The sequence below is a fragment of the Pristis pectinata genome, chromosome 10 (assembly GCF_009764475.1).
Source record: "Pristis pectinata isolate sPriPec2 chromosome 10, sPriPec2.1.pri, whole genome shotgun sequence".
Lineage (NCBI taxonomy): Eukaryota > Metazoa > Chordata > Chondrichthyes > Rhinopristiformes > Pristidae > Pristis > Pristis pectinata.
The window spans coordinates 85,491,437-85,514,352 of NC_067414.1; the positions used below are offsets into that span (position 1 = coordinate 85,491,437).

The window sequence follows — 22,916 nt, forward strand, 5'->3', positions numbered from 1 at the left end:
GTCAATTTTCTACGAGGGGGAGGGATGTTGCTCAATGAACTACCCATAAATTATCACAGTATTGTGCAGAACGTCTGATTATGTGTTGACACATTTCTGTAACATCCTCAATGAATGCTACATGATTTTGCAACATTGTTGCTGAAAAGTTGCATTGTGTCACTGTGACAAAATCTAGGCTGCTGGCAGCATGAATCTTTTTTTATAACGGGAGAGTCTACCAGATAAAACTGTGCCACAGTTGATAGAATATTCCTGAAATCTTGCAACTGGAAAGGCAAAGGCAGATGAGACACCACTGCCTATTGTGGCACTGAATCCATGGAGAAGCCCACTATGCCCAGAAGTGATATTTGAAGTGGCTGTTGAGTTAATTTCTGCATACAGCCAGCCCAAGCAGGTTGGTAGTGTGGTGAGTGTGTTAAGACCTCTGTTGCCACACTTCTATATTGCTGGGGGAGGTATCTAGCTTTGGTCTTATTAGGCTCTTGGAGCACAGGGAACTACTTCAGTCACGGTGTACTTTAGACATCACACACCAACACTCAGACCCATCTGAGCATCTCCTCCTGCAACAAGGGAGGCTGAAGAAAATTACCCGCCACTCTAGTTGTTACCCGGGGGGCAATGTGCTAACTCAGCACTGAACCACGTGTGGAAGCCAAGACTTCGCATCACACTGGTTTTGTAAGGGTTGTGTTTGGCTCCCAAAATTGGGAGTTGGGATTGTGATTAACAAATGCCATTCAAATAACAGAAGCTATTCAGCCGTGACAACACATTAGCCGGCCTGGTTGTCCAACACTTGGCACTTCATCTCTCAGAGAAAGCAGTGTAGGGACAGTGCCAGGTCTGAATGTCCAAACCCAGCCCAAGGAGGAGGAGAGGCTGGCCATTATTGGGACAGCCATGTTCAGTCATGGGGCTGTGGCCACTGAAGATGACTTGAATCCCCATGTGAAATCACACCTACCGCCCTCACCAAGTCTTGCTTCATGCTGTTTGCATAAGGTGCTCCTTCTGGTATTCTGTGTGTTCTTGGAGAGTCATGTGATAACATTATTGCCAAGCTAGTCACAAGCCTGCAATGTTGTCATTCCCCCATCTTGGTTTGACCTGGCAATGCTTGATGCCACCAGTTGTTATTTCACCATGGGATCGTGTTAGATGTTGTCAAGTCACTTACAAACATGATCTTCCATTTGGGATGCTAGGAACTGCAACTGGTATGTTAATAGAAATGGAACAATGAGTCTTAAAGCCACGTTTCAGTTCCTGCACTGGGAGGGTATAGAAGCATAATCAGGCCTTGTGTTCATCTGTGGTCTGGAGTCCAGGGCAGAGACAGCCTTTCTGAAAACAAAGTGGGGCGGTTTGGATTATAGACTTTAATGGGGCAAGCTCAAATAAGACTGTGTTTTTAAATCCATTCACTGGATAAGGGGAAGGCCAAGGTGCGTTGCTGACACCTCATTGTCCTTCAGCAGTTGGTGGGGAGCCAGGTTCTTGGAGCCATGGCAGTCAGTGTGTGGTTGGGAAGGGTCCAGGATGATGAAGGAATGATGACCTTTTAAGCAGTAGAGTTCGCAGGTTTGGTAGGTGGTGTCAAAGAACCTCGACAACATCATAGATTCATGGAGTTGGACATCACGAAAACGAGCCCTTTGGCCCAACTTGTCCACGCCGACCAAGATGCTGATCTAAGCAAATCCCGTCTGCCTGCCTTTGGCCTGTATCCACCCAAACCTTTCCTATCCATGTACCTGTACAAGCATTTTTTAAACGTCGTAATTGTATCTGCCCCTACCACCTCTTGACGGCTCGTTCCATAGACCCATCACCCTCTGTGTGGGAAAACTTGCCTTTCAGGTCCCCTTTAAAACCTAGGCCCTCCACTTTTAGACTCTAGTTACCCCTTTGCTCTTAATACACTTATAGAATCTTTTATGATTCTCCTTTACCATCTCTTCCAGAGGTATCTCATATCCCCTATTTGCCCTTTAACGTACTCCTACATCCCTTTCATTCCTCAAGGGACCTGACATATACCTCTTGAACTCTTCCTATCTCACTCCCACTCCCACTTGCCAGACATCTCTATACTTGTTAACAGCCTCTGCCAATCAACCTTTGCAAATTCCTGTCTAAAGCCATCAAAAGTAGCCTACCTCCAATGTCAGACTTGTGGATCAGTCCCACCTTTTTCCATGACTGGTTTAAAGCTAATAGCATTATGGTCACTTGTCCCAAAATACTCCCCCACTGACACTTCAGCGCTTGTCCAGCCTCATTTCCTCAGAGGAGGTCGAGTGTAGTCCTTTCTCTAGCAGAACCATCTACGCATTGCTCCAGATCATCTGGGTGGACAGTGGAATGCCTAGTGCATTGGAAAACCTGTCAGGAGGCTTGAGGTCAATGGGGTAGAGTGCTGAGGATCTCAGCTTCGCTTAGAGGCTAGACCCCAATCTTTCAGGCATGGGAGAGGTGGGACACTCCATTTTCAAGCTGATGGACCCCAATTGTCTCAATTGTTGGCTGATGTTACAGTAGCTTCCTGGTAGGGGAGCAGCTGGCGCAGTAAACTGCTGCAAGATGAAGGAATCTGGAGAGTTGCTAAGATGATTCCCTGCCTATGCCCACACTTGGTCTTCATTAGTGTTCTTCATTATGTCAGATGGAACGTTGTTTGATTGCTCCATTCCATTCACAACTGCCCAGAAGATGAAGCAGCCAGTGCCTGCAGCAGGGAGGAGATGGACAGTATTCGGCGGGGGAAGAAAATGATGGCAATAGTCTGCAGATCAGGCTCTATCTGTGGAAAGAGAAACAATGTTAATGTTTCAATTTGATGACATTTCTTCGGAACTGGGCTATTTTTATACAAACTGGAAAAGCAGGTTATCTGAAATTCAGTATCGAGTCCTGAGAGCTGTAACCTGCCTGGTTGGGAGATGAAGTGCTGTTCTTCAAGCTAGCACTCGCCTCCTACGCTGTTCCAATGAAGTCCAAATGGGTCAGGCTGGGAGCGAGTTGGAGAATTTAAGTGATGGGTGACTGAAAGTTCGGGTTCAGTTTTGCAAACATTTGATCGCCATTTGATTTAATTTTTCTCTCTCTCTATGGATGCTATCCAACCTGCTGAGTTCTCCAACCTTTCCCTTTTACTTCATATTTCCAGCTTCTGTGTTTTTTATCTCGCATTTCCAGCATTTTTTCTCTCTCCTGTGTCCTCACTCATCACCTCCAGACAGTTTAGCTGTGATTTCCAAGTCTTGACCACCCTTTCTTAGTTGATACCAGTCCTACATGTTATTGGGGGCAAAAAGTTTGGAGAGATCAGTTTAAAACATGTTTGATTTCTGACACTTCCCAGTTCTGATGAAAGGTTAATACTTGTTTTCTCTCCATAGGTGATTATGACCTGTTAAGTATTTCCAGGATTTTTTGTTTTTATTTCAGGCATCTAGTTTTGTTTTTTTTACGACATTCAGGCTGGTTTTGATAACTAGCAAGTTCTATTCATGCTGTACAGGTGCCAGGCAATGACCATCTCCAATAGGAAAGTGTCTAACTATCTTCCCTTGAACGTTCAACAGCATCATTGTCACTGAGGGACTAACCATCATCATTGATCCATGAGTTAAATAGAGCAGCCACATAAATATTATGGCTACAAGAGCAGCCCAGAAACTGGGTATTCTCTAGGGAGTATCTCACCTCTCAGTGCTCTTCCACAAGTGGCAAAGCACAAATCAGGTATTTTGTGAATAGTCTGCATGTGCTTGATTGAGTGTAGTTCCAACAACACCCAGGAGGCTTAACACTATCCAGGACAAAGCATCCCATTCACCATCCTAAACATTCCCTCTCTCCATCACTGTCAAGATTGCAATAATAAAATAATAATAGTTTAAAAACTGAATAATAAAAAAGACTGCACACCGCCTGTACACTGAGGGAGTGAGCACATTTTCGATCTTCTGTAAGGTAGTGCTAAGGTGCACGGTACCTGTGATCTGAGGTTCCCTGCACCAAGGAGAGACTGCAGTTCTAAAATGGCCATGTCCTTTCTTTGTTAGTTTCTAATGGCCAAGAGATCCATTCTATTTAAATGGAAGGATCCTATACCTCCTACCACATTTCAATGGTTTAAACTTAGAAAAAATTAGGAGCGGTACTGTTGATCCTTCACTTAAATTTTTGTTCAGTATTTCCATATGACATAAGCAGACCTCTTTCGAATCCCTTTCAATAACCTTCTATTTGAATATAGAAGAGCGGAGCTAATGACATAATAATGTTTTTAAACTGAAGAAATAACAGTCTGTGGCGACTCACCGTCTAGTCGGGCGAACCGGCTCGGCAGTCGGGTCGCGCGGTGTCGGAGCGACGAGGCCCAAGATGGCGGCAGGCCTCGTCTTTCCGAGCGACGGGGAGAACCCGCGCGCGGGAAAGTCCTGATGACGTAGGACTTACGTCATTGCCGGTTTTTTGGGCGGGAGTTTTCTCCCTTAAAGGGCCCGCGCAAGGCGGGAAAATAAACCAGTTCTGTTTGGCAATCCTCCGAGTGAGTCTTGTTTTATTCCGCGGTAGCAACCGCTACATTGGTGACCCCGACGGTCCAAACGGCTTTTGGACCCGCGAAATGGACGACAGCACAGCAGCCAACGCAGTGGCCCTCAAGCTCCCCACCTTTTGGACACTTCGGCCCAGCGTCTGGTTTGACCAGGCCAAAGCACAATTCCACCTTCGGCAGGTCACCTCCGACTCCACGAAGTACTACCATGTGGTTAGCTCTCTGGACCAGGAGACAGCCGCCCAGGTTGGAGACTTCATCCAGTCGCCTCCGGAGGAAGATAAGTACCCGGCTTTCAAAGACCTTTTGATCCGGACCTTCGGCCTCTCCCATCGTGAGCGCGCCGCCTGCCTGCTTCATCTGGATGGCCTGGGGGACAGATCCCCATCCGCCCTAATGAATGAGATGCTGGCATTGGCCGAGGGACACAAGCCATGCCTGATGTTCGAACAGGCCTTCCTCGAACAGCTCCCCGATGACATCCACAACCTATCCTTGGGTGTCGACTACACGGCCCTGGCTGACGCACAGCAAGCCGACGACGAACTGCCCAGCTACAGAACTGCAGTCTCGGGTCTACAGCTCCGAGATTTCTTGGTTGGTCCAGGTCAGCGGACCCTACTTTGCGACATTGCGACTGGTCAGCCCCGCCCTATAGTCCCTGCAGCCTGGCGGAGACGCGTTTTTGACTCGGTACATGGGTTGGCGCACCCGTCCATCAGATCTACTGTCCGACTGGTCGCCAGCAAGTTTGTCTGGCATGGCCTGCGCAAACAGGTCAGTGAGTGGGCCAGGACTTGTCCGCACTGCCAGACGTCAAAAATCCAGCGACACACCAAGGTCCCACCACAGCAGTTCGAGCCTACCCGTAGGAGGTTCGACCACATACACGTCGACCTCGTGGGCCCTCTGCCGGTTTCAAGAGGAGCCCGGTACCTCTTTTCTATCGTGGACCGGTTCACGAGGTGGCCTGAGGCAACCCCCCCTGACTGACATCACAACTGATTCCTGCGCCCGAGCGCTGCTCACAACTTGGGTCTCACGTTTTGGCGTTCCGGCCCACATCACTTCAGACAGAGGCACCCAATTCACTTCCAGTCTCTGGGCTGCATTAGCGAACCTGCTAGGGACGCAGCTGCACACCACCACGGCCTACCATCCTCAATCAAACGGGTTGGTGGAACGTTTTCACCGCCATCTAAAATCGGCCTTGATGGCCCGCCTGAAGGGTCCTAACTGGGTTGACGAGCTGCCTTGGGTCCCGCTCGGCATACGCACTGCCCCCAAAGAAGACCTCCGCACTTCGTCAGCTGAGCTTGTATACGGGGCGCCACTAGTTGTCCCCGGGGATTTCATACCTGCCCTTCTGGACCAAGGGGAACAACCCCCAGCAGTCCTACAAAGACTGCGCGAGAAGCTTGGCGCCTTGGCCCCGATTCCCACCTCATGGCACGGTCAAGCCCCATCCTGCCAGCCCAAGGAACTACGGGACTGTAAGTTTGTTTTCGTTCGCAGGGGCACACCTCGGGCGCCATTGCAACGACCATATGAGGGACCGTTCCGAGTCATACGGAATAACGGATCCACTTTTATTTTGGACATTGGAGGCAGGGAACAGGTTTTCACGGCGGACCACCTCAAACCGGCCCATTTGGATCTGCAACAGCCTGTCGAGGTTGCCACGCCGCGACGCAGAGGCCGCCCCCCTAAGCGGCAGCTGGCACAGCCCACGGACCTTGGGGACTGTCTCGCCGGTTCTGGGGGGGGGTTGTGTGGCGACTCACCGTCTAGTCGGGCGAACCGGCTCGGCAGTCGGGTCGCACGGTGTCGGAGCGACGAGGCCCAAGATGGCGGCGGGCCTCGTCTTTCCGAGCGACGGGGAGAACCTGCGCGCGGGAAAGTCCTGATGACGTAGGACTTACGTCATTGCCGGTTTTTTGGGCGGGAGTTTTCTCCCTTAAAGGGCCCGCGCAAGGCGGGAAAATAAACCAGTTCTGTTTGGCAATCCTCCGAGTGAGTCTTGTTTTATTCCGCGGTAGCAACCGCTACAAGTCCAGCTTTTTTTTGGAAGTTTTTGGTTTGCTTTTATTATTATTATCATCTTTTTTCTTTGTTTCATTATGATTTTTTTCTTTTTAATTTTGGGGTTCTCTTTTCATATAATCAAATTTCTTTTCAGATTCTTTTGTATTTGGTTCATTTAACAAGAGACTGGGAGGTTCCGATTATATGTTTTACTCCCTGTGTTTGTATATGTCAACTTATTATTGTATTCCCGATCTCTTCGCACCTAGTGTATATTCTTTTGTATTTGGTTCATTTAACAAGAGACTGGGAGGTTCCGATTATATGTTTTACTCCCTGTGTTTGTATATGTCAACTTATTATTGTATTCCCGATCTCTTCGCACCTAGTGTATATTCTTTTGTATTTGGTTCATTTAACAAGAGACTGGGAGGTTCCGATTATATGTTTTACTCCCTGTGTTTGTATATGTCAACTTATTATTGTATTCCCGATCTCTTCGCACCTAGTGTATAATCACTATTGTTATGTGTATTAATTTGAAATTTAATAAAAAGATTGAAAAAGAAAAGAAAGTTTCTGGCAAGGGAGAATGAAAATTTTTAGCTCTCTTTGCATTGGAAGCCTCAGTGATACCAAAGTGCAGGACAAATGGTAGGCTGGAGCAGTAGATATAGGGATGATGCATGAAAGTTAATGGCCAGAAACACATTGACAGCCACTAGGAATGTGGTCACAGCACCGTGACAGGCCCTTCAGCCCAACTCATCCACGCTGACCCAAGTTGCTGAACTGAGCTCGTTCCATTTGCCTGCATTTGGCCCATATCCCTTTAAACCTTTTCTATCCATGCAACTGTCCAAATGCCTTTTAAATGTCATAATTGTACCTGCCTTTACTGTTTGTTTTAGCAGCTCATTCCACATACTCACCACCCTCTGTGTGAAGAAGTTGCTCCTCGGGTCCCTTTTAAATTTTTCCCCCTCTCACTTTATAACTACGCCCTCTGGTTTAGGACTCCCCTACTCTGGGGGGGGGGGGGGTGGATAAAAGACTTCAACTGTTCACCTTTAACTATGCCGGTCATTTGGATTTTTCAGTTTGTAACTGTCTGCAACCACTGGCAGACTTCAATAGAAACCTCCTTAATGAAACGCAGATAACTTGCATGTTATTCCTTGCTGAGTTTCAGGCAGGAGAACTGATTGAACACCCTGGGTGCTTTCTAATGATGTTCCACGTCGCAATGGTCCACGGAGAGTGGTGTGTCAGGTGCTGGATGCTTATGCCTGCCTGCTGAGAGCCCTCCAACCCATCCCTACCCCTCCTCCCTCTTCCAGCAGCCAGACTTAGTCTGTGTGCCCTCTGATCATTTTTACCTAGCCGTGCTGCATTTCATGGGGACTGTTGACTCTTGTAGTCTTCCCTAGGAGGAATTAACTTGTGCAAATGCCTTGAAGTCAACAAAATAAAATCATCCAGCACCTGACACACCCCTCCCCATGGACCTTTGCAATGTGGGACACAATTAGAGAGTACCAAACATTTGTAGAATCATGGAGACGCAAGAGGCCGCAGATGCTTGGATCTGGAACAACAAACAATCTTGCAGGAGGAACTCGGCAGGTCGAGCAGCATCTGTGGGAGGAAAAGAATCGATGCAGGGTTTTGACCTGAAATGTTGACAATTCCTTTCCTTGCACAGATGCTGCTCGACCCGCTGAGTTCCTGCAGCAGATTGTTTATTGCATCTGTTGGATCACAGCAACTGTCAGAGTTACCCAGGCAGTAGGGGATGATGAGTTAAAATGACACCGGTGAGGACCCTTTAGCTGGTGACTACACATTCAGCAGTGCAAGATGTAGGAAGTGTTAACTGAAGCACCAAATAGAGTGGTAGCTCTGGTGTCAAACTTGTGCTATCTGCCCACTCTGTCTGTTACCAGTGGCTGCTCAGAGTGCAGGATCCAAATCCTCATGTGCAAGGCATCCAATGTGACTCACTCCATGTTGTGTACATGACCACAGTCCTTCTGGACATCTGAGAGCTTCTGTGGTGCCAGTCCTATCCGTTTTAACTAGCTGAGCCAGCATCTACATCTATATTTCACTCCTCAGCCTGCTGATTCATGCCTTGTTCCGTCTTGTGATGTTGATAAACTGCCTAGTGCTTGGAAATTATTGTGTTGGCTGCACTTGGTGCAAAGTGTATTAAAGGTCATCCTGTGCTGTACTTCTATCCAGTGTTTTCTGCTGTTAAAACTGATGTCCTTATGGCCTGGTGATCCTGATTCCTTTAATGAATATCTGACAAGACAGGTCAAATTTCTAATGTCCCACTAAATAAAACCAGAGAGGCTGAAAACATGGTGTGTTTGGCTTGGCTGTGCCTGAGGGTTGCCAATTCTCTCCAGGGTTGTATTGGAGCGTCCAGGAGCTAATCTCCAGGTTACTGCTGTGAGCAGTTGGATGAAAGTCATGGGCAAGTTTTTTTTTAAATAGCGTTTTCTTTCATCGTTATACAAATACTGACAGTGGGATAAACGGTAGCTTGACTAATGAGGGATCAAGCCAGAGTAACTCCAAATGGGTTGCTGGGTCGCTGGGGTCTATGGGGTCAGACTGTAGGTGCATACACAGACCTATTGGACCTACGTCTTGATGAAGAGTCTGTCCGGCTTCCACTCAGCTAACAGTTGACTAAACAAGATGGAAAGATTCCATTTCCATTGACTGCCAGTGGTGGCCCTATGCCTATCTGCCACTTGACCGTGGGATGTGACCTTCGCTGGATGGGCCAGCATTTATTCCTCATCCTAATTGGCTCTGAAGTGATTGGTTGCTAAGCCATTTGAGTCAACCGTGCTGTTATGGGTTTGGGGTCATGCACAGGCCATAGAGGGTAAGGATGGCAGATTCCCTTCCCTGAGGAAAATCAATGAGCTAGATGGCTTTTAATAACAGTCTGGTAGTTTAAAGGTTACTAGGTTTTTATTAAAGGTTTGTTTCATTACTGAACTTAAATAGCCAAGCAGCGGTGATGAGATTTGAATTCATGTTTTTTGATCAATAGTCCAATCCTGGTTTCCATTCCTGTGAACTAGTCACACAGTGATACCTTACCCCAATATAAATCCCTCCCCATCAACACTCTCCGGGGCAGAATTGACCAGAAACTTAAGTGGATCAGATACATTAATATTTTGGCAATGAGCAGGTCAGAGATTGTGGTGAGTGACTTAGCTCCGGACAGTCCAAGGCCTTTCTACTGCGTGCAAGTCAGGAGAGTGATGGAATACTCTCCAGTTGCCAAGTCAACATGAAGCTCCATGACACTCAAAGTTTGACCAAACATGGTTAGCCTGTATGTTTGTCAAGCTGTCCTCCACCCTTAACATTCCCTCCCTCCACCAGCGCGCAGTAACTGCAGTGCATGCCATCTACAGAAAGCACTGCAGAAGCTCAGCAAGACTTCTTCAAGTGCATCTGCCATATCCATGATCTCTGCCACCTAGAGGGATAAGGACTGCAGGCACATTGGAACACAACCCTCTCCAAGCTACACACTATCCAGGCTTGGAAATATATCATCATTCATTCATCCATCCATCATTAGAATTCTGGGTCACCCCTCCCATCAGCAACATGCGAGCACCTTCACCGGGCAGCCAGCAGGCGTTTAAGAATGTGGCTCACCACCAATCAAATGCAGGCCTTTCTGCTGCTCTGTATCCTGTGAATTATTATAAAAGCCGTCAGAGCTCTGATGCTCTGATAACGTTCAAAGCTTAGATGGGTTTTTAGACTTTTAGGGGGTTTTGGTTTCCAGACAGGATGAGATCAATCAGTAATGGAGACTTGCAGATGCTGGAATTTGGAGTAAAAAGCAAACTTCTGGAGGAAGAGGTCAGGCAGCATCTGTGGAGGGAAATGGACAGTTGATGTTTCAGGTCAAGAGTCGTCATCTGAGATCAACCGTGATCTTGATGAGTGACTGCATAGATTTCCCCTCCTCTGATTTCCCATGTTGCATTAGATTTCAGGCTTCCCTTTTCCTAGTTTGTTTCCCCAACACCGATCATTAGATTGTTCTCCGTGAAGTCTTGCTGTTGACACATCAGCTGCTGCATTTATGACAAACCAGGGAAACTTCTCCATAAGTAGTTCACTGGTGGAGTGATCTACCTAAGGACCTGCACCATCCGGGACATGCCCTCTTCTCATTACTACCATCAGGGAGGAGGTACAGGAACCTGAAGACCCACACTCAATGTTTCAGGAACAGTTTCTTCCCCTCCACTATCAGATTTCTGAATAGTCCATGAACCCATGAACACTACCTTGTTATTCCTTTCTTTTCCACTATTTATTTATTTTTGTAATTTATTGTAATGTTACGTCTTTTACACTGTACTGCTGCCACACGTCATGTAAGTCAGTGATAATAAATCTGATTCTGATTCTAATTCCACAAGGTGCATCAAGAAGCAAGTTCTTAATAACCTGGAAGTTACTGTCAAAGTCATTTATGTGTAAATTTGTGTCTTTAATGGATTTGCATCACTTGCCTCGGCTGTGTTAAACTGAGGCCTTAAATCCAATTCAAATAATTGGGTTAGATTCCCCACAAAGAATAAAACTGGTTAAGAAAGCTCTTATTGACTGATGGCTTGAGTACATCTAGGGTGTCTGGGTCACACTAGCACACTATAACTTTTAGGTTTTTTTTATATTAACAGATGAAGTATGTGGAAGAAACTTTTAAACTGCAAAATGAAGAAGTTCTGCTGATGTGCATTGGGATCTCCTCTGGGGTCGGGCGATTGGTGTTTGGCAGGGTAGCGGATTACCTACCTGGCGCAAATAAAGTTTTCCTTCAGGTAAGGTGGGTTTGTGTTTTACAGGGAAGGGGGTGGTAGGAAAGAAGGGATCTGGCCTATGCTAATCCACTGCTGAGTACCTGGGGAGGGAGGGTATTGAATAGGTTGCTACTGATGAATAAAATCAGTCGTAATATAACTGACTTGCTATTGAACATGTGAAGATAGTACAGATTGTACTAACTAGCTGAATCCCATGTTGAACGGATGGGCCACAGGGGAGGTTTGGGAATTGCCGGTGACAGATGCCGGGAGGCATTGCCCATCAGCTGGGTCTGCTCAGTTACGGGAGACTCGGTGGCCGTCATGGGAGTGAGGTAACCTGCCACCTGGTGGAATGTAGCCACAGAGTTCAGTAGGATATAGAGTCGTGGAGCGATACAGCATGGATACAAGCCCTTCAGCCCAACCAGTCCATTGCTGACCATGGTGCCCACCCATCTAGTCCCAATTTCCTGCGTTCGGCCCATATCCCTCCAAGCCCCACCCCTCCCTGTACCTATCCAAGTGACCTGCCTCACCCACTTCCTCTGGCAGCCCGTTCCATATACTCACCACCCTCTGTGTGAAGAAGTTGTCCCTCAGGTCCCTCTTAAATCTTTCCCCTCTCTGCCTAAACCTATGCCCCCTAGTTTTGAACTCCCGTACCCTGGGGAGAGACTGTTACCATTCACCTTTTCTATGCCTCTCATAATTTTAAACATTTCTATGTTGCCCCTCATTCTCCTGCGTTCCAAGGAATAAAGACCTATCCTGGCCAACCTCTCCCTATAACTCAGGCCCTCTAGTCCTGGCAACATCCTCGTAAATCTTCTCTGCACTCTTTCCTATAATAGGGCAACCAAAACTGTACGCAGTACACCAAGTATGGCCTCACCAATGTCCTAACTCCTATGCTCAGTGCCCTGACTGATGAAGAGCAGCATGCTAAACACCTTTTTCACCACTGTGTCTACCTGTGATGACACTTCCAATGAACTTTGCACCTGTACTCCTAGGTCCCTCTGTTCCATTACACTCTCTAGCGCCCCACCATTCATATGATGCTTATCTACACCAAGGCCAACAGGAACGTGGTGGTAACATCTGATAGTAATCGTGGATGGTTCGTCATGTTGTTCACAGCCCCTATAGTCACTGAGTCTTAGTGTTGTACAGCGCAGAGAGGCCCTTCAGCCCATCATTATAGCCATTCAACAGTCATCAGCTCTTTGATGGCCAGCAAGTGACACTGGGGATTGGTGAGGAGGAATGAGTTTGTGTGTTCTCAGCTGACAGACTAACTGAAGGAATTCCGAAACCAGTTCTATCTTCTTTTGGGAAAATGGTCAATTGGATACCTGAACCAGGCACTCCATTGCTGCCTGTACCACTACTAATGGCTATCCAGTAAAAGAGCAGAGTTGTTGCCAATAGCTAGGATGCTTTCCATCTCATTCTAGGTAGCCTTGGCCTCCAACTGAGGTTTCCAGTGAGTTTGCTTTGTGCTTAAAGCATTCTGGAGAATGAGCAAGGCATAATTCTACATGTATGTTGGAGTGGAGCTGCCCTGGAATTATTTGAATTTTGAAACCATTAATCCAAGGTGACTCAGGAGGTCACTCCCGTCTCCCTCTGTGTTTTAAAAACACAGCATTGCATCTGATCACAATAACACAAAAAAAACCTCTTAAAAACAATTGAGATAATTTAAATTAATTGTCAATTCAAAATAATATAATCAAGTTAAAACTGAACCTACCTCTCTGGTGGCATAATGCTGGGAAACTGGGAGAATTTCCACTACACTGCTGATCTGTGTGGGGTCCAGTGCTGGAGTAGAGTTAACTTGGCAGCGATGATCAAACGCACAGAAGTTGAAGAGTTTGTGCTTGTGCAGGAGGGGTCCCTGACTCTCTCAGTGGTAAATGTCAGATGGAATGTATTTAATACCACTGCCACGCGGAACAACAATTTATTTGTAGAAATTCCAGGCCAATTTATTTGTCTTTGCAATTACTTGTACTAATGCTCACTCCTTATGGTATTGCAAGAGCTGCTTGTAAGTGAAACTGGAAAATGTTTGTGCTGTTCTTCATGTTATAGAGCGGGTGAAGAGAATGATATTTTTTCCCTTCTTTTTGCAGGTGGCCTCGTTCTTTGTGATCGGCCTGATGTCCATGATGATTCCCGTTTGCCAAGGTTTTGCTGGGCTCATCGTTGTTTGCCTTTTCATGGGTTTATTTGATGGCTGCTTCATCTCAATCATGGCCCCCATTGCCTTTGAGCTTGTGGGTTCAGAGAATGTGTCCCAGGCAATAGGATTCCTTCTCGGGCTGATGTCTATACCAATGACATCTGGACCGCCAATTGCAGGTAACCTCCAACTAGATGGCTCAAGACTGAAAATGTCCTTTATTGATCTTAATAATTACATCATCTGATATTTGATACCTGTAAATAGGTGAAGCATATGATGTACACAGAGTCTTAGACCTGTGCTATCAGCCATTCAAATGAAGAGGAAACCATCTCATTAACAGTCTGGAAATGTTCATTAGTACTAACAGTAATAACAACTGTGTTAAAAGAGACACCTTGTGGTGCTTCATTGGAATTTGACACTGAACTGTATAAGGAAACAGTGGCACATTTGGCCAAGGTTGGTTTTAAGGAGGAGAAAGAGGTGGGGGATGTTTAGGGAGTGAATTTGAGAGTGGAAACTAAAAGTGTGATTAAAATCAAGGGATTAGAATTGGAGAAGTATGTTCACCCCAGGCTGTTGGAAGGCAGTACTGCTGCCTCACTGATCCAGTAGCTCAGGCTCAATACCGATCTCTGGTGCTGTCTGTGTGGCGTTGGCATGCTCTCTCTGTGACTACGTGGGATTCCCCCTCATGCTCTGGTTTTCTCTCCCACATTCCAAAGACATGTTGGTTGGTATGTTAATTGGCCACTATACATTACCCCTGATGTTGCAACAGGTAGAATCAGAGAGGAATTAATGGACATAGGAGAATGAATAAGTTACAGGGAAATGAGTGGGATTGATGGAACTGCTCTGAGAGTTGGCATAGACTTGGTGGCCCAAATGGCCTCCTGTTAGCCTTAGGGATGTAACATAAGGTTAACAGGTTATGGAGGTTAATAAAATCATGAGGGGCATAGATAAAGTGAATAGCCAAAGTCTTTTTCCTAGAGTAGGGGAGTCCAAAACTAGAGGGCATAGGTTTAAGGTGAGAGGGGAAAGATTTAGAAGGGACCCGAGGGGCAACTTTCTCACACAGAGGGTGGTGGGTATATGGAACGAGCTGCCAGAGGAAGTGGTAGAGGTGGGTACAATTACGACATTTAAAAGACATTTGGACGGTGAAGTGGATAGGAGGGGTTTAGAGGGATGTGGGCCAAACGCGGGCAAATGGGACAATCTCAATTAGGCAATTTTGTCGGCACGGACGAGTTGGGCTGAAGGGCCTGTTTCTGTGCTGTTTAGCTCTACAACTCTGTGGGAGGTGGGGTTTTTGGAAAAACTTTAAAGTAACTTAGGAATTTTAAATTTAATGAGTAACATGCCATTTTTAATTGAGTAATGCTGGATCAGTTTAAAGATGTACATACCTTTAGTTTCTCATGCCATTTCTTTGTACATTTTGGTTTCCAGAATGGTTAATAACAAATGGAAAATGTATGGTCTTCATGCCATCTAAGATTCAGAAACTAACTAGTCATTAACCTATGCAAATATCTACTAACGCCTCTCAGAGTTGAAATGCAAATATGAGAGTTTCACAGAATTGGCAGGAATCACTCAGGGTATAACTTGTTAAGAGAAGGAGGCTGATGCAGTTTGTGGTTTCAGACAAGGCAAATGGGATTCAGAGAATCTTTTACATTGATGCAAAGTAACGATTAAAATATAAAGCAGGGGATACAAAGAGGAAAGGCTACTTTATGTGGAGACTGGTTATAATCTGGAACTCTCTGCCTGTGTGGGTGGTGGAAAGAGAGTCAACGGGACTTTCAAAAGGGAACTGGATAGGCAGTTGAGGGAGAACAATTTGCAGCTTTAAGGGGGAAGGAGGGGTGGAATGAATCTGACGGGGTTACACTACAAAGAGACAGTGCAGACTAGACGGACCGAGTGGCCTCCTATGATTGACATAACTCAGTAGTTCCTGCATGCCCCAGAGGCATACAGCTGTTGAGACTGTCGAGCTGCGTCTGGCAATAGCCGTGAGAGGATTTATATTTGAATTTTCTTACTTGCTGATTTGTTTGAAGTTTGTGAGCCTAGCGATTAACATTTTAATCCTGGATTAGAGCACCAAATCCTGTTGGTTTCTGCAGTTTAAAGTCAAATTAATTTGATTTAAACTTCATGCATGACTTGGCTTTTATGATCTGGACATGTGCAGCCCAAGAAGTGAAAAGCTGAGTTACCTTATGTACATCCTTGTTTATTTAACATCATTATTTTAAAAACGTGTTCCTAAAACTTAATGAATTTACTTTCCTGCTGCCTCAACATGGTCACCCTTATGTAAAAAAAGGGCTTCCTCCGCAAACCCGGTGAAGCATGGGAAGGACAGGGAAGTATATATTTGTTCTCATTCATTTTGAGCAGGGAGTTTGATTGCACCCTGGTGTCTGTGTGAGAGACGATAAACTAATCTGAATCTAAATCTGATTGGTAAAGCCAACGTTGCCCAGGACATGGTGGCATTGAGCCACTGCCTTCTCCAACTGCTCCATGCGATGAAGGGCGTTTCTATGTAGCTTGAGGGGAGGGGGTTTGGGAAATTTCACCTAGTAAGAGCTGGAGGTTAGAGGTATGTGCCCAACTCGAGCTGCGCAAGAGTAGGCTGTAGAAAATATGGCAACAATCCTCCAACCTCATGTTACTTACTTAGAGGTTTAGGGATCCTTCCCCAAAACAGTTTACAAACAGAATGGTACAGTAGGGAGAGAAAGACCCAACCTGTAGGCACAGAGCAACAAACAATCTGCTGGAGGAACTCAGGGAGTCGAGCAGGATGTGTTTGGGGGTGGGGGGGAGCAGAAGGAATTGTCGAGGTTTCGTGCTGAAACCTTGCATCCTTCCTGCACACAGATGCAGCTTGACCTGCTAAGTTCCTCCAGCAGGTTGTTTGTTGCTCCAGATTCCAGCATCTGCAGCCTTCTTGTGTCTCCATTTTGCTACCCCATTGCAAAGTCTCCTCAAGGCATCCCCACTTTGGGGGTTCTGTGAGACCCTCTCTCACTCCTCCCCCTCTGTGGTTTCTACTGCTTTCCGGCTCTTCGACCATGCTCTTACCAAGACCTGCTGCTACAGCCACGTATCCTTCCCCCGCAACAGATGCTGCTTGATCCACCAAGTTCCTCCAGCAGGTTGTTTGTTGCTCAAGGTTCCAGCATCTGCAATCTCTGGTGTCCCTGTTAGTACGGCGATCTGTGAAGGTGATGTTGCAGGTTATTGAAGTGTCAGTTCATTGTGGGGTCAATGCCGTGCAAGGTTCTCCCCATCTCTTGCATTAGTTGCTGGACAGGTGTGGATGGCATCACTGATTCTCCAGGATAGTGCCAAAGGGATTCTGGGCTGTATAAACAGGGGTAACAAGACTGCAAACACCAGGATACTAAATCAATAATAAAACACTAAGGTTTAATTGTGCCTGCAGGACATATGTGAGGGCTTGGAATAAATTACACAAGATTCACACAGGATGTGAATGTTGTTGCCAAGGCCAGCAGTGGCCCATATTGAATTGGCCCATAGGCCGAGTTACTTGCTAGGCCATTTCAGGCACCCACTCACAGTCCGTGTCATCGAGGCACAGTAGTGTAGCGGTTAGAGTGACGCTATTACAGCGCCAGCGACCCAGGTTCAATTCCGGCCGCTGTCTGTAAGGAGTTTGTACGTTCTCCCCGTGTCTGCGTGGGTTTCCTCTGGATGCTCCGGTTTCCTCCCATGTTCCAAAGACGTACAGGTTAGGACATTGTGGGCATGTTATGTTGGTGCCGGAAGCGTGGTGACACTTGTGGGCTGCCTCCCAGAACACTCTAGGCAAAAGATGCATTTTGCTGTGTGTTTCGATGTACACATGACTAATAAAGATATCTTATCCTTGCAAGACATTAGTGAAACAGATGGGGTTTTACCGACATGAGGTTTATGATCCTTAGGCCTCTCCTGGTCTTCACCTTCTCTCCCCACCCTGGCAACCCTGTCAGATTCTGTACACGTTTTCACTGATTGACGGAGAAAAATATTGGGAAGGGGGAATGCTTATGTCTGATAAGAGCCTCCACATCTGACTGGCTGAGGTTGATCCAGGATGTTTGCTATAAGGCTTAGGATGGGGGTGGTAGGAGTTAAAGTGCCCCCCAGCCTCCTGCTCCCAATAACTCTCACCCACCCAGCCCTGGCACAAATGCCATTACTGCCTCTCATTGACAAGTCCCGTTTTGCTTAAGCACCGACAGTTAACCGGTTACTCTGTGGTGTAAGTGGAGCTTTGAACTGCAGCCAGGAGCACACAATTAGAGGGAAGTAGGACCTTGAGCTGATAACTTTGATCAACAAAATAGATAAGGTAAGAGCATTAATGTCAGTTAACAACAGGATATCTTGAGCAGGTCTGATGTCGTGCACCATCACCTGTCCCTTCCTGGGAGAAAGAACAACTCCTCTGGAGCGAGCAGTGCCATGCCTGGGAATGCAGCCAGTAATCCTCTGTTCCTGAATGCAAAGGGTTGATGAGTAAATTGCCCGAGCCCATCAGATGTGACTGTTCCTGACGAAGGGTCTCCGACCCGAAACGTTGACTCTGTTTCTCTTCCCGCACATGCAGCCTGACCTGCTGGGAACTTCCAGCATTTTCTGTCTTTTGTTTTCGATTTCCAGCAATTGCAGTTTTTTTTTATTTCCTCACGAATGTTTCAGTCTCTGACGGACGGAATCTACGCCACATGTGTCGGCAGGTTTGCTTCATTTGTAATCACCTGCATCCCAGCTCCAGCTGAGAATGGTGTAAACAGGCATTGACCATGTCAGTCAAGATGGCAACAAAGCCCCAATTTTAATTGAGTGGGTTGCTTGGCCCTGGAGCCCTGGCTGGTGGCGAACTGGCCCGAGCTTGCCAGCAGGCATGTTGACTCTTGGGCCTGACTTGCAAACCTCAAGTCAGTCTCTCATTTGAAGCCCGAAGGAGGAGCCAGTTGGTCAGCAGGCAAGGCAGGGGCTCATTGGGCAGGCGCCTCCCAAGGAAATGGTCCTTAGTACTGGGGTAAGTCAGGGTGCAGAGTATGTTCTGGAGCACTTGGTGACGGGGAAAAGGGGAGTGGGTGAGATGTCCAGAGCAGCAAAGACCTAAGTTTATCCTTGGACTGAGAACAGAACTCCTGATCTTCCCTCCTCTACAACAAACCTCCCCTCATGGGCCTTCTCGGCCTGTGTTCTTCTGCACCAGGTTTTCCTGGACAGAAAACCACAATCTGTTTCCTGCTCAGCCCTTGGTTGAAATAGCAGTGAGACACCACTCACATCCAAGTAGTTAAAAGTCTCTCTGGTTTCTGGCAGGTGCCCTGCACACTTGTTTGAGAGAGTAAGTTAGTGGAATTGGTGTGGGGCCTTGGCTGGTGAGAGGGAGAAGTTTAAAGGAGATTTACGAGGCAAATTTTTTTACACAGAGGGTGGTAGGTGCCTGGAATGCACTGCCAGCTGATGTGGTGGAAGCAGATATGGTAGCATATGGTAGTTTAAAGAGCATTTAGACAGACACATGAACAGGCAGGGAATGGAGAGATACAGACCACGTGCAGGCAGATGGGATTAGATTTGATTGCCATCATAGTCATAGGCAGACATTGTGGGCTGAAGGGCCTGTTCCTGTGCTGTACTGTTCCATGTTCTATAAAAACATTCAAACTGTGCTATTCCTCACTGTGAACTTAAATCGTTGTCTTCTCAGCTACTGGTGGTGACCAACCAGTGAATGTCAGGGAGGTGGTAGTACAGAAAGGAGTCTCGGTGTGTAATGTTAGTTCTAGGTGTGAGAGTGTGGCAGATCTGGGAACTTAGGGAGGGGCATTCATTAATATGGATTTTTACCATTCCTGCTCCTTTTAAAGGTATCTCACCATCTCCTGACATCGTGTTTAACATTGCTGCTCAAAGGAAGGGCACTGCAGATGATCATGGTGATTTCCAGGGGTTGGGGAGCCAAGAATGTTTTTTTTATTCAGGAATTTTCCCAGAGTTATTTGAAATGAGGCTTAGAAGCTGCCACGCTGAGTGACTGCAGTGTTGGGCAGCATGTTACCCCGACCTCCCAGATCACACTGACCTGTGGTAAGTGGGTGCTCTGCTCTTAAAATAAATCAGATCTAACTTACCGTTGGGAAGATGGCAAGGATAAGATCTCAACCATGATTTAAAATGAACATTGGGTGCTGCTTATGCACCAGATCAAATAACCTTGTGCAATCCTGCTGCTCCAGTTTAAAGGGAAAACATCAGAGTGACTATGTGCAGTCTATTACTACAAATAGATTGCAGTAACAATAGTTCTGCAATGTGGACTGAATATAAAGTACCTTTCACTGCATTGTGGAAAGGCATGACTGATCTTCCGTGTCCAGTGCTATTGTTCTAAACGTTACTGTTGAACTGTGCCATAGAAACTAGATGTTATCTCCTACGTAACTTCCACTTTGTCGGGAGTTGGTGAACTGTGTTTATTTCAGTGGTTTGCTTTTTAATCAAGTTCACCTTATGCAGCAAAACATTTTTCTCCAGCAACCTGAAATAAAAGTGTTTTGTTTCATTAAAGCAGGGAATTACGGAAAGTGGAAACGGAAGGAAAATGATGGGAATGGCAGCCTATCACTCTCTGGCAGGGAAGCACAAATGGATGCTGACCCCTCTTCAGAATGGCCATGATTTAGGCACGAAGGTTTCCGTTAGTTGTGGGTTTCCATGGAGTTTCCATGAGTGTTGTGGTAACGCCCCTTTCCCTGCCTTCAGACAGAGGCTCACCGCGGCAGACTGGAAGCAGTTCTCGTGGATCCTATTCCCACTTGTTCTGTGAGTGTGTCGGAAACCTGAGAGTGCCTAGGGAGTGACATTAAAATGAGGAAGGGAAAGCAGATGGCCTTCTGAACCTGAGCAGATGTTGCGGGGATCTACCAGGTTAAACAATGCTTATAATGGCAGTAGGTGGTGAAAGTGTTTAGTTCATGGCCTTTCCATTTCTTCAACCTCCTCTCGCCCTCCAACTACTCACTCACCCCTCATCACCGCCCTCCACACACATTTCCAAGGCTTCACTCCCTTGGCCCTCCCATCTTCCCTCCTTCACAATCTTTAAAACACACCTCTTTATACAAACCTCTGGTTGCTGCCTCATATCGTCTTGGGTTTCTCTCCATTTTACTTCTCTGCTTGTGACTGTCCCAAGTGCCTTGGAAAGTTCTTGTACTCCAAGGTGCTGAGATTAATGCCAGTTGTTGGCACGGTCATCAGCTGGCCTTTTGCTGCTGGTCGAGGTGTGGCGGCTAGGGTGGGGGGGGGGCATCCACCGTCCAGCACGGAAGGTAGCCTCCTGCATGTGGCAGTGGGGGAGCACAGTCTTACCCAGCGGTCTGGCTCACTCATCTGGAGACATGAATCCCAACACCCCCACAGAAACTGGCAAACTTAAATTCCAATAATTAAGTAAATCTGGAATTAAAAACAAGTCTTAGAAACAAGAAGTGGCTCAGTGTAGCTGGCAGAGCTGCTGCCTCACGGCTCCAGTGGCTTGGGTTCAGTCTTGACCTCAGATGCTGTCAGTGTGGAGTTTGCATGTTCTCCATGTGACTGTGTGGATTTCCTCTGTGTGCTCCGGTTTCCTACCACGCCCCAAAGACACGAGGTTAACTGGCCACCGTTAGTTGCCCTGAGCGCGTAGGTGAGCGGTAGAACCTGGTGGATGTTAATGGGAGACAAAAATGGGATTGGTGTGGGATTAGTCTAAATGGGTGCTTGATGGTTGGCTGAATGGCCTGCTTTGTGCTGTATGACTCTATGACCGTTGTCGGTAATGATGACCAAAGAACTGGGATTGTCATTACAAAGACATCTGGTTCACTGCCGTCCTTCAGGGTAAGAAATTGGCTGTCTTCACCTAGTCTGGTTTCTTTGTGGCTCCAGAACTTGCCCCTCTGAAATGACCCAGTGAACCATTCAGTTCAGGGGGCAATTAGGGAGGGGCAATGAATGCCAGCCTTGCCGGTGGCGTCCACACGCTGTGAATGAATTTTAAACACAAGACAGCGAGCTCGATCATGGCAGCAGGTGGTGAAAGGAGTGGGTAGGGGCTTTTTCCCTTCACAGACAGAAAGAGAGGAGAATTTATACTGGGCACAGGAATTAAACAATTACTTTGTGTCTGTCTTCATGGAAGAAGACATTGAAAACTTGCTGGATATATTAGAGAATCAAAGGTCTAGTGAGAATGGGGAACTGAAGGAAATAATTATTAGTCAAAATATCTACTGGAGAAGTTGGTGAACTTGAAAGCTGATAAATCCCAAGGATCTTATGATCTACATCCTAGAGTTTTGAACAAGGTGGCTACAAGGCTGGTAGATGCTTTGGTTATCACCTTCCAAGGTTCTGTAGGTTTGGAATGGTTCCTGTGGATTGGAGAGTAGAAATGTGACTCCACTATTTAAGAAAGATGGGAGAAAGAAAACGTTGAACTACCAACCTGTTAACCTAATGACAGTGGTAAGGGGGCAGGCACAGTAGTGTAGCAGTTAGTGTAACGCTATTACAGGGCCAGCGACCCGGCTGCTGTCTATAAGGAGTTTGTACATTCTCCCCGTGTATGCATGGGTTTCCTCTGGGTGCTCTGGTTTCCTCCCACATTCCAAAGACGTACCAGTTAGGAAGCTGTGGGCACGCTATGTTGGCGCTGGAAGCGTGGCGACACTTGCGGGCTGCCCCTAGAACACTCTATGCAAAAGATGCATTTCACTGTGTGTTTCGATGTACATGAGACTAATAAAGAGATCTTAAATGCTGGAGCCTGTAATGAAGCACTTACTAACAGAGCAACTTTAGAAGGACTAATAGGACTGAGCAAAGTCAACAAGAACTTATGATATGTAAATTCTGCTTCATTAACCTGTTGGAGCTCTTTGAGGATGTGACAAGTAGAATAGATGAGGGGAACCAGTGGATGTGGTGTATTTGGATTTCCAGAAGGTTGGTTAAAAAAGGTTAGGGCATGTGGAATCTGGGATAATGTACTGACATAGATTGCAAAGAGAGCAGAGTGACAATAAACAGATCCTCATAGGCCTGGCAAGCTGTGACTAGTGGGGTGCTGCAGAATCAATGCTTGGGCTCCAACTATTCACGATTTGGTGGAAGGAGACCAAATGTCATTTTTCCCAATTTGCTGAATTTG

General features: G+C 46.6%; 1 protein-coding gene across 1 annotated transcript in view; it reads left to right on the top strand.

Annotated features, from left to right (window-relative positions):
* The window catches only part of slc16a10 (solute carrier family 16 member 10), a 106,286-nt gene that overhangs the window by 77,817 nt on the left and 5,553 nt on the right, over window positions 1-22,916 (top strand). Inside the window, exons 4-5 of the mRNA XM_052024210.1 lie at window positions 11,341-11,481; window positions 13,608-13,836. Coding sequence (XP_051880170.1) covers window positions 11,341-11,481; window positions 13,608-13,836 — 370 coding nt within the window. The remainder of the gene's footprint in view (window positions 1-11,340; window positions 11,482-13,607; window positions 13,837-22,916) is intronic.